Source organism: Onychostruthus taczanowskii, unplaced genomic scaffold (assembly GCF_017590055.1).
Source record: "Onychostruthus taczanowskii isolate IOZ18803 unplaced genomic scaffold, ASM1759005v1 scaffold21, whole genome shotgun sequence".
Lineage (NCBI taxonomy): Eukaryota > Metazoa > Chordata > Aves > Passeriformes > Passeridae > Onychostruthus > Onychostruthus taczanowskii.
This window is the reverse complement of record NW_024499351.1, coordinates 811,775-825,137: the sequence shown is the minus strand read 5'-3', so window position 1 is coordinate 825,137 and position 13,363 is coordinate 811,775. Positions and strand designations below refer to the sequence as shown.

The window sequence follows — 13,363 nt, the reverse complement described above, 5'->3', positions numbered from 1 at the left end:
NCCCGCCCGCGCGGGTTCGGCGCCTGCGCGGGTGCCCGGCGCGAGCGGCGGCCATGGAGGGCGGCCCGAGCGCGCGCATCCGTGAGGGCGACTGCGCCGTGCTCAAGCGGGACGAGGTCTTCAAGGCGGTGTCGGTGCTGCGCCGCAGGTGAGCGCCGCGCCCGCGGCTCCCGGTGCCGCTCCGTGCCTCGGCCGCGGTTTGCGCCTTGCGCCCCCGCCACTCTCGGTGCGGCTGTGGCGGGCCCCGCCGGAGGGAAGGGGGTCCCGGTGCCGGTCCCTGTCCCGGTGCCGGTCCCGCCGCGCCAGGCAGGAATAGCGGCCCCGCGAGGCTCGTGTGACAGGCGGCGGGAAAGGTTTTAATGTTGTCTCGGTCCCTCTGGCAAGAAAACCCCCTAAAGCCCGGCAGATGTCCTGGCCGCGTTGCCGGCAGCACTCCGGAGGAGGTTTCGGAGGGTTTGGCCGTGCCGGGGTCAGACCGGGCCGGCTGCAGCTCGGCGTGCTCGCCGTGGCACGCGGTGCCCTGAGGTGCTAATGAGCAGTGTTAATTGCCCTGAGCCTGCTCCGCGGCCTTGGTGTGCAGGAGGATGCCGCCGGCTGCGGTTTGGAGCGGGCTCCCGGTCTTTCTTTCCCCCAGGCCCAGCAAGAGAGCGCCTGCAGGCCGGCAGGGAATGCTGGAACCGCCGGGCACGGCCCCGGCTCTTCCCTGGCAGCAGGCAGCCTGGTAGAGAAGTCGGGCTTGGGTAATGTGGCCGGCTATCTGGTTGGGTAGGATGGAGATTTAAAGGTGCTGGGCTTGAGCGGGACTGGTTTGAACACGGTGTAGTTCAGTATTAGTGGTGAGTATAATTTGCATAATTACGGCTCATAGTGGCGAGTTTTGATTTGAATGTGAGTGTGGCATAGATCCTGATATCTGTTTCACTTGCCAAGATTGGTATTCCCAGGGATAGCAAGGCAGCATTTGTTGGTCAGCCTGAAAGCTAAAGGCTTTGTGGATCTTGTTCTTAGTGAAGGAAGATAAAATGCACACCTGCCTTGGTGCAATCAAAATGAAAGGGATGGTAAATTTAAATTTTTTTAAAATGAAACATTTCCGATTGCTGTCTGTTTTCCTCATAGTCTTTTGGCAAATGTTATTTCAGAGGAGCTTTGCAAAATACAGGACCATGCTCATCTTTCTGCTGCTACTCTGCATGACCCAGCTTGGGTTTTATATATTTCTGACTTTCTAAAAATGATGCTGACTAGCGTCATACCTTTATTTTATCTGTCATTTGAAAATTCTTTTGAATTGAGAAAAAAAAAAGGTTCTTCCTATATGGTCTATTTAAATTCTTTGTTCTTTTCCTGACCAGTTTCATGTGGGTTTTGTGGTTAAATTCACTCTTTGTGCTTGTCCTGCTTTTCTTCTGAGATATAGATGAAAAGTCATATATCAAACTATAGTTTAGGCTCAAGTATAGTGGTATTTAGATGCAATAAAAATAATGCTTTAAGTATTACTTTTCTGTTATTTCAGAAAGATAATTTTTGAGAAGCAGTGGTTCTACCTGGATAATGCCATTGGACATATTTATGGAACTACATTTGAAGTAACCAGTGGTGGAAACCTCCAGCCAAAGCAAGAGGTGGAAGAGACTACCACAGGTATCCCAGAGGGGTGATAGTTGGAAAACTGTTTCAAATTAATTTGTTTCTTTGATGATACCAAAGAAATTGGGAAAACTTTCTATTAATCATTTGTTAACTACATGCTGATTGTATTCTTTCTGTCATAAAAGTGCATGGTTTTGTCCTGATCAGTAGTTTCACTAGTCCTGTAACAAATAATCTTTTTAACGTGGGAGAAAATTTGAACTGGAGTCTAGGTGATTTCATTTGCAGTCAGTTTTACCTCACATATTACATTTCTTTGCTTAGGCTGTACTTTGCAAGGCCATGAAAAATGTGTGATTAACCACGAGAAATCTGCTTTCTGTGACACTGAAATCATGTGTTTCTCCCACTTATTTGGAGCTAGATTTTACAAATCTGTATCCTTTTCCTTTAGAAACAAAGGAAGCAGGGACAGATAATCGTAACATAGTTGACGATGGGAAGTCTCAAAAACTGACTCATGATGACATAAAGGCTTTGAAGGACAAGGGTATTAAAGGACAGGTAAAAATAAGGTTTTGGTGTCATTTCTGTGCTACCTTGATGGTTATATTTTAGTTTCTGAAAAAGGGTATTCTTTTTATCTGTGCATAGATTTCAGTGCTTTTTCTTTGTTCATCTGGTCTTTTTTTATTTTTTTTTTGGTTTTACAAAAATGCTAAAGCTGTTTTCAGAGAAAACTTTATGTAAGGTTGGCAGCTTTGTCAGTGGAGAGTAAAGAGTAAATTTTTGTGGCATCAGAAGTCATAACAGATAAAGTACAGCTGACATAATCACCATTTAGTTTTGCTTGTGTATAAGGTTCAAAATACTATTTCTGTATTACAGAGGTATCAAAATTGTGCAATAATTAAACTGTCAAAGGTGTAGGAAAATATTATGGCCAAGCAATAAAGTTTTATCAAATAACACCGTGTAACAAATGTACCACCAGTGTGCCTGTAGGCAGTGCCTGCCACACAGGGGTGATGCTGGTGCTTTATCTGTCCCTGGGAAACTCAGAGTGTTCCCAAGAGATCAGTTGTGTTCTGCTAGAAAAGGGGTTGGTATTTAAGCCTGCACCTTTCATAAAGTAAGGGATCTCTAAGCTGTCTTAAATTGTTACTATTGTGTTCCACAGAGGCTGTCAGGCACAATCCTCTCTGGTCTTTGGTTTACCCTTTCCAATAAAAGCAGGAAATTGCTCATGCTTACCTCAAATTCCTCTCCTGTTTGCATCTTGCTCTTTGGAGCAGTTTTTCTGCTTTTGCCTGCTGGGTCCAAGGAGTTTGGAATGGTTCTTCTGTTTCCATGGTTGTGCTGCTGGTTGTGTTATCTCTTGGAGAAGAATGTGCTAATCAGGCTGACAGCTTTGATGGTTTTTGTTTTCACTGTCCATGGCAGAAGATCCCTCTGACTTTCCTGTGTGTCCTCAGCAAGCCTGTGCCATGCATCTCCTGTGCTTTTATTAACTCTGCTTTCTGGACTGAAACTGAATATTCATTTTAAGCTGCATTAGCAGCAATAGATATTATTCCTCCCTAAATGTCTGTTAAGATCTGAATTCCTGTTTGTGAACGGTGTGACTTGGTGATGCAGGACACTTCCCTGTTTCTTCACTGTAACTTTTACTGGAACATTAAAAAAAAATCCTACAAAACAACATAACCCAGGCACTGAATTTATTTTCTTCCTAGAATAAAGCAAAAAAAAGAAAGAAATTCTGTTTCAAATAATCACACATGTTAAGTGTTTTAAGGAATAATGGCCTGAAAAGCACAATAGGAAGTGCGGAATACTTGCACCACTCTGTTATTTGAGCAGGTTTTTAAAGCACTAGGGGAGCTGCAGTGTCCAAATTGAAAATCTTCCTTTTTTTCATTTGTCCCCTCCATGTTTCATAGAACCCATAATTTTAGCAGTTAAACTACTTGGATCTCAGAACCCAAAATAACAGCATTTTTGTACTTGTGTTGCTGGCCCAGAGACAAACCCCGAGCAAGGGGAGTCCTGTTGGATTGCTTTGGATTTGCTGGAGTGATCCCTCCAGCTGGAATCTGAAAGCAGGAGAAAGAGTTGGGTGGGCAAAGGGTGGAGATTAGAACAGGGAGACCAAGAAACCAAGACTGGAATTCTGGGAAGACCTGGGAGCTAGAGAAGGAAAAAAATCAGGAGGAGTATTGCAGGAAGTAATAAATGCTAAGGAGTTGGACATTGTGCAAGGAGTTGGTACAGTAGTGTGGCAAAATTTGTGAGACTGAAAAAATTATTGGAGTGAGGGACATGTCTGATGATTAACCAGAGCAGAGGGGAGGAACTGCATGGAACAGGGAAAAAAGGTGCCCTCAGAGATAATGGAATCAGAGAGACCCAAAGAGGGAGTTGGATTAAATGAAATATTACTGAATACTCTGGATAAACATTTTCATTTCTATAATTTTTATGCAAAACTAAGTGATTAAATTCCTACACGTAGTCAGTGTAATGCCTCACTGGTCCTGATGGTTAACAGAGATTGACTTTGCCATTAGTGCCAGGAGAAGTTCATGGTACACATAGCTCTACTGGAAGAAAATATTTTCAGTGCTTGTTTAAAAAAATACTGTCTGTGAAATGAATGAGAAATAAATGCTAGCCATAACAAAAATGAATTGTCTCTTCCAAGGAAATAGTTCAGCAGTTAATAGAGAACAGTACAACATTCAGAGACAAAACAGAATTTGCTCAAGATAAATACATAAAGAAGAAGAAAAAAAAGTAAGTGAATTTTAAAATGTGAAAAATACTTGGTGATTCCCTAAATTATTTGGATTCAAATAAGACCATTCCTATGTTTTTTTACAGATACGAGGCAGTTATTACAATTGTGAAGCCATCCACTCGCATCCTTTCAACCATGTATTATGCAAGGGAACCTGGAAAAATTAAGTGAGTTTTCATTTGTCTCTTTTTTCAAATGATGACAGATACTTCAATACTTTTTAATACCTGCACTATACCAAAGTATGCTGTACTCACCTTTCTTCTTTTTCCCTTGATTGTGACTTAATGAAAGATAATGTGATACCAAAAATGAATCAGTGTGGCAGCAAACAGGAGAGCTCTTTTGCATGCAGCACCAGAATTCGCCATTTCCCTATCAACACCCCCTTGCTAATTGCCCACAGAGACAGAAGTTCTTTGATTTTCTAAGGTACCTCTTACCTGCTCTGGCTGGTGGCCAAACATCTCTGTTTTCTGGCTCAGTCACAAGATAACCAGCCCCTTACCACAGGCAAGAACTGTTGTCTTTAACGTGTCAGGGATTCAAAATCCTCAAATCTCCAGAGTTTAAAAGCCTGTGGGTAACACTGGGGTCAGAGTCAGACGGGGCCATGACTACAGGGATCGGGCTCTGTTTGATGTTCACTCGCCTCACCCAAGAGATACATTGTTACAGACAGTAACAGTGGACTGATACATTTTTAAATGAAGGAATAGTAGATCCAAGATGCTGGGATCTAAAATCTTCAAATACATGTTATTTAAGGCTTCTCAAACCTTTTTCCTTCTCCTTCCAACACCTCTGCACTTGGCTGCTTTCTACTGTTGAAGATTAGTTGTAATTTGTGTAGCTATCACTGAGTCTCTTCAGTGTATGTGCTGGGTTTTGATCCTGGGTTACAGGTGATGCTGGCTCCTGCAAAACAGGTGAAAACCACAAGGGATTCATTATTGGATCAGGAAATGCATCCATACCATTTGTTCTTTGTAAAGCTCACATGCCAGAGAAAAACAAAACAAAACAAAAGGTTGAAAAAATACTTTCTCTGACTGGCACAGCACAAGATGTCCACTTTGCTATGGGCACCCCACTGCATATCCTGCTTTTGCTTTTCTTGGCTGATTTCTTGTTGGCTCCACTTCTAGTTCTTCATTATCAGATGTGTAATTATAAGTTTCAGTGTGGTGACTCTGAAGATCACTGATGCTCTTTTTGAATCTACCTGCAATGCAACTTTTTTTGGCAGGCTCCTGGGCTAGCAGGCAGCATCTGTGAGCAAACTGATGTTTGTGAAATGCCTCTTGTCTTCCAGCCACCTGAGATACGACACCCTGGCTCAGATGCTGACTTTGGGAAACATCCACGCTGGCAACAAGATGATTGTCATGGAGACGTGTGCAGGCCTGGTGCTGGGGGCTGTGATGGAGAGAATGGGGGGTGAGCTACACCAAGGGGGATGGCAATACACACCTGTGGGACACTGCTGAGAGCAGCACTCCAAAATGCTTCCTCAGCTTTTGAAATCTGGTCTTGCCACCACCAGGATTCAAGGAAAAACTTCTGTTTCCACTGGGGAAAGTTTTTGCATCAGTTGGATTTTTTTTTTTCCCAGTACTTAAAAAAAAACACATTTAAAAAAAAGAGAATTAGATTTGATATAATTGTTTCTATGATTAGTTTTTATTAGATTTGTAGCTTTGTATGTAGATCTGGTTTAGTTCTTCTCTTAGTATTGTGATGTTGAAATCAGAAAAAGCTGTAAAGAGCTTGTATGGAGATTCTTCCTACACACCTGGAAGTCCAGGAAAGTGAATGGCAGAAAACAGGAATAGTGCCACTGGAATTCTGACAGCACTGGAAATGTTGCAGTTCCTCTTGTTCACTGCACCAGATTTAGTGTGTTTTGAAAGTGTGTGACATTTCCTTCAGCATATTCTAGGAGAAGTTTGATTCCTGATTTGTCTTTGAAACTCTGCTACCAGTTTTATTATTCTAAGACACCAGGTCTGGAAATGTTGCAGTTCCTCTTGTTCACTGCACCAGATTTAGTGTGTTTTGAAAGTGTGTGACATTTCCTTCAGCATATTCTAGGAGAAGTTTGATTCCTGATTTGTCTTTGAACTCAGTTACCAGTTTCATTATTCTAAGACACCAGGCAGAGGTGACAATTATATTCCAGAAGCCTGGAAAGGCAGGAAGTGATGTGATGTGCACACAAATGTGCTGTCTGTTGTCTGGGAAGCACACAGGCAGGTCAGTTTTTTGGCCATAGGGCTACTTCTTGAAGTAAATAAAATACAACTTCAGTTAACTATTGAGAAGTTCTTTTTTGTGTGTTTAACATCTCACAGCTCTTCCTTTAGGGCCTGGATATTGAAGAAATTCTTTGCCTAATAAGGCTCTTTAAATTAACTTTTGGGTTTTATCCAAGCAACTCCATAAAGAAGTAATGGAAACTGTACAATTTTGCCTTTTAATTATTTATTAAATTAGCTTTTTCTAGCAATTTGTCACTGCTTTTGTGAGCTAACAGCTCATATATTAGAAGAAAGCAGCTAATGTTATCTTCTGAGCTAATCCTAAGTACATGTTTAATACACAAATATTCCCTGAGTCACCTTGTCCTTTTGCATTTCAGTAACTGTTGTGCTTTCAATAAAGGTCTTCTACCTTGAGGCGTATTTCCACAGCTTGTTAAATTTGATGGTTTGATTAAGAGAGGCAATTTAGTTCCTTTTTCTTAAATGGACCCTTCATTTAAGCTTTTTAGAAAGAATTTTAGATTTGTAAGAATTCTGACTTTCCAATGTGTTTTGATTCTTTCCCTCCCACAGGCTATGGATCCATCATTCAGATGTACCCAGGAGGGGGACCTGTTAGAGCTGCCACCAGTTGTTTTGGATTTCCCAAACCTTTTTTTGATAATCTTCATGAATTTCCTCTCAGCAAAGTGCAGAGTCTCCTGTCTGGGACATTCAGTACAGAGACTCTGCCTGCAGACCCTGAGGAGAATGCGCTGGTGGAAGAGGAAAGCAATGGATTGAGTGAGGAGAAACAGACTTCCCTGCAGGAAACAGAGGAGGAACCTGCTACTGAAGCACCTATGGAGATCAATCCAACAGAAGAGCAGGACACAATGGACATTAATGCCGAAGATGTAGAGTTTAAAGAGAACAAAGAAAAAGAAAATAAAGAAAATGTAAGAACATTTATTATGGCTGCTCAGGTTTCACAACATCTGTGGACATAAAATTCTGCTGTCTGATTCAGCCCTGCTGAAATGCAGCTTAGTCAGGTGTTTAAGTGGAACTCTGCAAGTTGTCTTTTGTCTTACATTAAGATTCAAAAACTGAAAATGCAATCCAGGCAATAATGATTTGACAAATGATTGCCAGTTAAAGTGCCAACTGTTTGTTTTGTTGTTCAAAGGTTCGGGAAAAGCAAATAAAACAGTGGGAGAGAAGGAAAAAGCTGAAAGAAGCTGCTGCTTTGCTGAGAGAGAAGAATGCTGATGGGTGAGTCTGCTTAGAGCTGTCATAGTTTGGGAATGGTGTTCCCAGTTTAGTGCTCCCACTGAAACATCCCAGACCACGGGGGCCATGGGATGGAGCAGAGAACTGGGGGCACAAAAGGTGCTGGTGGAGATTTTTTCTTTCATTTAAATGGCTTGAAATTATCTAAAAGACAACTAAATATGAGCAAATATTAAAAATGAAAAAAAAATCTATCCAAAGAAAACCAGAACCCAGGTAGAATCTAATTCAAAATGACTCCCACAAATTATCTAAAAGACAACTAAATATGAGCAAATGTTAAAAATGAAAAAAATCTATCCAAAGAAAACCAGAGCCCAGGTAGAATCTAATTTAAAATGACTTCCAAAAAAATAACAGGATTCTAATTAGCAAAGCAGAACCTGAGGTTTTAAGTTCATTAAAGTGGAACTAAATTTGTTCTTCTGGGGTTCTTTTTTTGTCAGTTTGTTTTTAGAAACTAATTTCCTTTTTACACAGGAAAAAAGCCACGTAACTTTATTTTACCTGCTTTAGCCAGGAACAGTTATTCCTGAGGAACAAATTAGTGCAAAGATTTAATATCATAAATTTAAAACAAATACAATCAATATATTCCTACAAATTGAGCTCCAGAATAGTGTAAGAGCATTTGGTGGGTGTTACTTTTTCACCATGCTCTTAGCAAATGCTGAAGTGATTCAAGTTAAGCAGGTAACATTAATTCAGTTAATTTAATAACATTCATATTAATTTTTTTTCCTCCAAAGAATATTGGCTCACTGGAAATGAAGCTGTTCTGCTTGAATAAATTTTATTGCACATTTACTGGTTATTTTCAAATGCTTGTATATAGTTTTTTTGTTTTACTACTTTGAAATGTTTTAACTCATGCTCATTCATATACTTCATGTAGCATATTTAAGTGGTAGAATTCATAAACATGCAGAACCAGGTAATTCTGTGTTCTCTGAAGCAGTAAAGTGCTCAAGGAGGTTTGTAAAAAGCTCTGCATGTCTGTCTGGCAGTGCCTGTGACCACTGATCTGCCTGAATAGTGGCAATGTTTGAGTCTGGTTTCACTGCACATCACTGTAATTAATGTCTGTGCATGATCTGGCAAAGGCAAAATTCATGTTTGGCTTCACTTGTCATTTCCTTCCGTGTAAAACAGCACATTCGGTTGTTGATTGAGTTCAAGGAGGCCCATTTAGTATTTGTCTCTGGTTTATTTGTTTTCAATCACTTTTATCCTCCTCTTGTCCTCTGTAATGCATGAAAGCTGTAACAAATGACATTCCTGAAGGGATGAGTGATTCCTGGCTTTAGGAAGGCTCCAGCAGGATGGGGGTGAACAGAATTTATGGTGCCTGGGAGCACTGTCCCAGAGGGCTGATCCCCCTTCTTCAGTCATCTGCCTTTTATAGGCACTGCTCCTTGAGATCAGGAACCACAGAAAACGTGGCATGGAATAAGGAAATGCTTCAAATTAAAGACTAGAAACAGACAGGGAAAAGAAGGGTTCAGGGATTTTTTGCAGGAGAGAAACAGGGAAAGGATAGGGAAAAAGGTGCTTAACATTGGAGGTGGGGAGAAAGACTGTGGCTTTCAGGCAGAGTAGAGAAAAGCTGTTCATTAGGTGAAGGTGGGTACCAGCTTCAGGTACCTGAATTTAACAGCATTTATTACTGAATGTAGAAGACACCATTCCAGTTAAATTTCTACCTCCTGTGCTGTTGTGTGGTAAAACATTGTTTGTCCTGGATCTGTTGGTTCGATTCCTTTGATGAGAGTTGAGCTCTGGTGTTAGGCCACTGAGGGGAAAAAGGAAGATGGTCATTAGGTATTTGCTATTCTTTTAAAGAAGAGTTTAGAGATCGACTGTTCCATTTTCCTGACTCTATGGAAGCAGAAATTTGTTCACAGGCATGCCAAATGTTTGGAATTAGACCATCTCCCTCACTCTGCCCCTTCCTGCTCCCCCCTCACCCACTGCATCCATTTTGTGCCTGGCCAGGCTCCCTGCTGGCACCAATCTGTGCTGCCATATGAAAGAGCAGCATTTGATTTTGCCCAGTCTCTCAGCCCTCACTTCCCTTCCTGGAGTGTGGCAGAGCCCCTGGCAGTGCCAGTGCAGCATTCCAAGGCACAGGGTGAGTCTTTCCTTTATGACCTGCTTGGTTCATGATGGAGCACAATTCCTTTGAGGTTTGCATTAGGAGTAAATGGTCTGCAAGGCCATGGCTGGCAAACAGCCCAAGTGGGAACAATTGAAAAAGAATTATCTCACCTCCTTATCTCTGTTGTGTTTACAAAATTGAACATCAATTTTTGCCAGGCAAGTTTAACTCTGCTCCAGAGCTGCACGTTCCCCTGGAGAACAGATGTTTATTGATGGGGCTTCTCAGTAGTCTCTGTACACTGTGAAGGAGTTTAATTAACTCCTTCGTTCTGCACAAGCACAACTTGATAGCTAATTAACTAATTATCAACCATTTCTTGCAGTGTAGTTCAGCAGTGACTTTTTGGATTAAAACTGGAAATAGTGGTAGAGAATCTCAACCATCTGTAGATCCAAGTTATTGTGTAATGTTAAAATGAAGACAGAGAGTAAAATATGAAGGCTTTAGTTTGTCAAGGGCAGTTTCTTTTTAAAAGGTTTTTAGTTATGCCTTTTAAGGATTTGTTCTCTCTTTACATATTCTTTTTATATAAAACTATTAAATGAAGACTACTCAGTCTAAAGAGTCACAACTGAGGTTACATTCTAAGCAACATTTGGCAGTCACAAAAATTGTATTTGGAGAATGGTCTTGGGGCAGAGCAAGCAACATGAAATTTCTTAGACTGTAAGAATTATTGTGGAGCCCGACACAGCTGAAGTGAGTGCTCCTGCAATGCATTTAATATTCTGCACTTTGGGGAGCAATGCTTCAGCCTTTTAATTACAGCAGTAGGAAGTAATGATTTGTTTTTACATTTGGGGAGTTGTCAGAGCAATGAAAACATGCTGATGAGACACTTCAAAGCTGGAATTGATTGCTGTGCTAAGCAGGAGGAAATGTCACTAGGTGAGTAGGTTTCAGAAGCAGAAAACTAATGTGCCTGAAACTTTTTTTGCAGCTTAATTGTAGCCAGCAAGTTTCATCCCACACCCTTGTTACTTTCTTTATTGGAATTTGTTGCTCCTTCGAGGCCTTTTGTTGTCTACTGCCAATATAAAGAGGTAAATTGGGATGTTACTTCAGCTGTTACAGTTCAAGCTTGGTGCCATTCTGCTGTGTAACCTCCTCTTTGGTTTTTCCAAGCCATTATTGGAATGTTACACCAAGCTGAGAGAAAGAGGTGGAGTCATCAACCTGAAACTGTCAGAAACATGGCTACGGAACTACCAGGTAAGGATGGCAGCAGGGGCTGCCAAAACCGTGGGAATTCTGGGGAGAGGAACGTTCCCTGAAAACAGGGGGGAGGTTGGACTGACTGAAACAATGTCTCAGCTCAGGCATTTGCTCTGCCCTAGAGTACTGGGTGTTCTGAAGAGCTTTAATGCTTCCCTGTCACCATTTCCAATGGAAACACTTTACTTTCTTGCATTTTATTAAACGTTTGCTGAAATATTTGCAGGAGAGTGACAGGGTTAATAATTCCTAGATGTCCACACAAGGTGGGCCTGACCAGGGGTCCTGTGTGCAGGTGCAGTGAGAACAGCACTGCAGTGTCCTGGCCACAGGTAAAACCTCTGAGACCTGCAGTGACAGTCAGGCAAGGAGGAGGCACAGCTGGAGGGACAGTCCTTACACAAAGGTGTGATGGGGCTGCAGAAGGGTGACAGGGACAGAACTGGAAATCACAGAATCCCTTCGGGCTGGCTTGTGCAGCAGCTGTAGCTTCTTGCAGACTACCTCACTGCTGAGCACATCATGGCACTTTCATGGGCCTCAAACCTTGGCTTTATAATAGATACTTATATTTATTTATATAGATATTTATTATATGTATATCTTTTTTGCTGGCAATGCCATGAAGAAGTAACCAGTGAGGCAGCAGTTTATTATTATGGATTTCTACAACTGGATTCACCTCTGCAGCTACTTTAAAGATAAATACACTTCCCAAATGGCCATTTGTTGTTGTGGCTGGGAAAAAAATTTAGATCCTGTCCTGTAAGCTGAAATTACTCAATGTGATACGCACCCACAGAGTGGATTTTTACAGGTGCTGGTTGTGGGGTGAGTTTGGGGTGTGTTTATTTGTTTTAAAGGTTTTACCAGATCGCAGCCATCCCAAGCTGACCATGAGTGGAGGTGGAGGGTACCTCCTGTCTGGCATCACTGTCGTCTTGGAGAAGGGCAAATCTGATTCCAGTAACTCAGAAGCACTAAAGATGGAAGAGCCGTCATCTAAAAGATGCAAACTTCAAGACCTTCCTTGTTAACATTTGGAGAGTGACTCATGGTTTGGATCTCAGGAGTTTAGTGAAGTAACAAGTCCTGTCTGTGCTGTTGGCAGCACAGGGCTGTGCCTGTCGTGCATCTGTCAGAGAAAGCAGCAGAACTGCAGGAGAGGGAGGACTCGCCTGCTCCTCAGCAGTTCACACCATCTGAATGTCAAGGAAAACCCTTGGGAACAAACATCCCACTGAACTCACAGGAACTTCAAGAGGGAGAGAAGACAAAGCCTCAGTGCAGGCATTCTGTTTGTTTGCTGCCAAATCTGAGTATGAGGTAGTTTTTAAAAAGCTTGAGTTGGAATCAACACATCCAGCTTAACTTTCCATTCTCCCAGAAAGGCACCAGAGGATTCTCCCCAGGATTCCACGTGGTGGTCTGCTCCCACTTGGGACACAGAACTCAGCTCTGTTCAGTGATTTAAAAAAGTAGAATGAACAGGAAAAATCCTACTCTGTTTTCCAAAGGAACAATAAAAAGAGAAATCTAATAGTAGAGATGACCTCATGCTTACAGCATGACTCCACATTTTTCTGAAATAAATACAGATGAGAAAGTGCATGTTCTTAAATTAAAATACTAAATATTTAAACAATGTCACTATTAATATTGTCTGTCATTTTCCAAGACATTTTCTGAGAGTTGCTGTATGTTTTTAAGATATGACTATTTTGAAAACTGCTGTATGTATATTTATTTATTCTACTGTTAGATCTTTCAGGTGTCAGGCTTTTTTTATTTTTTTTTAACTTTGCATTTGCCATTTCAATTAAACTACAGGGTGTGTTCCCTAAAGAGATTTATCTTTTTTCTTACTTTTCCCTCTTTTTAGAAATAAAAAGGTCCAGCAGAGGCTTTAGGAGGACAATACTCTGTGGCTGCACCCCATTACACCTCAGTGGGAGCTCGTAGGGCCTGGAGGGCTTGGCCTCCATTCTGGAACTCCCTCATCAGGGTCTGGACTGACTGGACAGAACCTGGAGCTTTGGGATCAAGTGCTGAGAC

At 41.7% G+C, this 13,363-nt stretch overlaps 1 protein-coding gene across 5 annotated transcripts; it reads left to right on the top strand.

Annotated features, from left to right (window-relative positions):
- The first annotated feature begins 20 nt into the window (after positions 1-20).
- On the top strand, positions 21-12,953 carry TRMT6 (tRNA methyltransferase 6). Of its 5 annotated transcripts, XM_041404458.1 has the most exons (11): positions 21-148; positions 1,520-1,647; positions 2,051-2,160; positions 4,301-4,392; positions 4,480-4,563; positions 5,712-5,836; positions 7,234-7,598; positions 7,829-7,914; positions 11,034-11,136; positions 11,219-11,305; positions 12,172-12,953. In XM_041404458.1, the coding sequence occupies exons 1-11, from the start codon at positions 54-56 to the stop codon at positions 12,343-12,345; spliced, it is 1,449 nt and encodes a 482-aa protein (XP_041260392.1). In that variant the 5' UTR covers positions 21-53; the 3' UTR covers positions 12,346-12,953. The 5 variants fall into 5 exon arrangements, with proteins under 5 accessions (XP_041260392.1, XP_041260393.1, XP_041260396.1 ...); XM_041404459.1 differs by lacking the exon at positions 2,051-2,160 and having other exon boundaries at positions 77-148; positions 1,524-1,647; XM_041404462.1 differs by lacking the exons at positions 2,051-2,160; positions 4,301-4,392 and having other exon boundaries at positions 77-148; positions 1,524-1,647.
- The last annotated feature ends 410 nt before the right edge of the window (positions 12,954-13,363 follow it).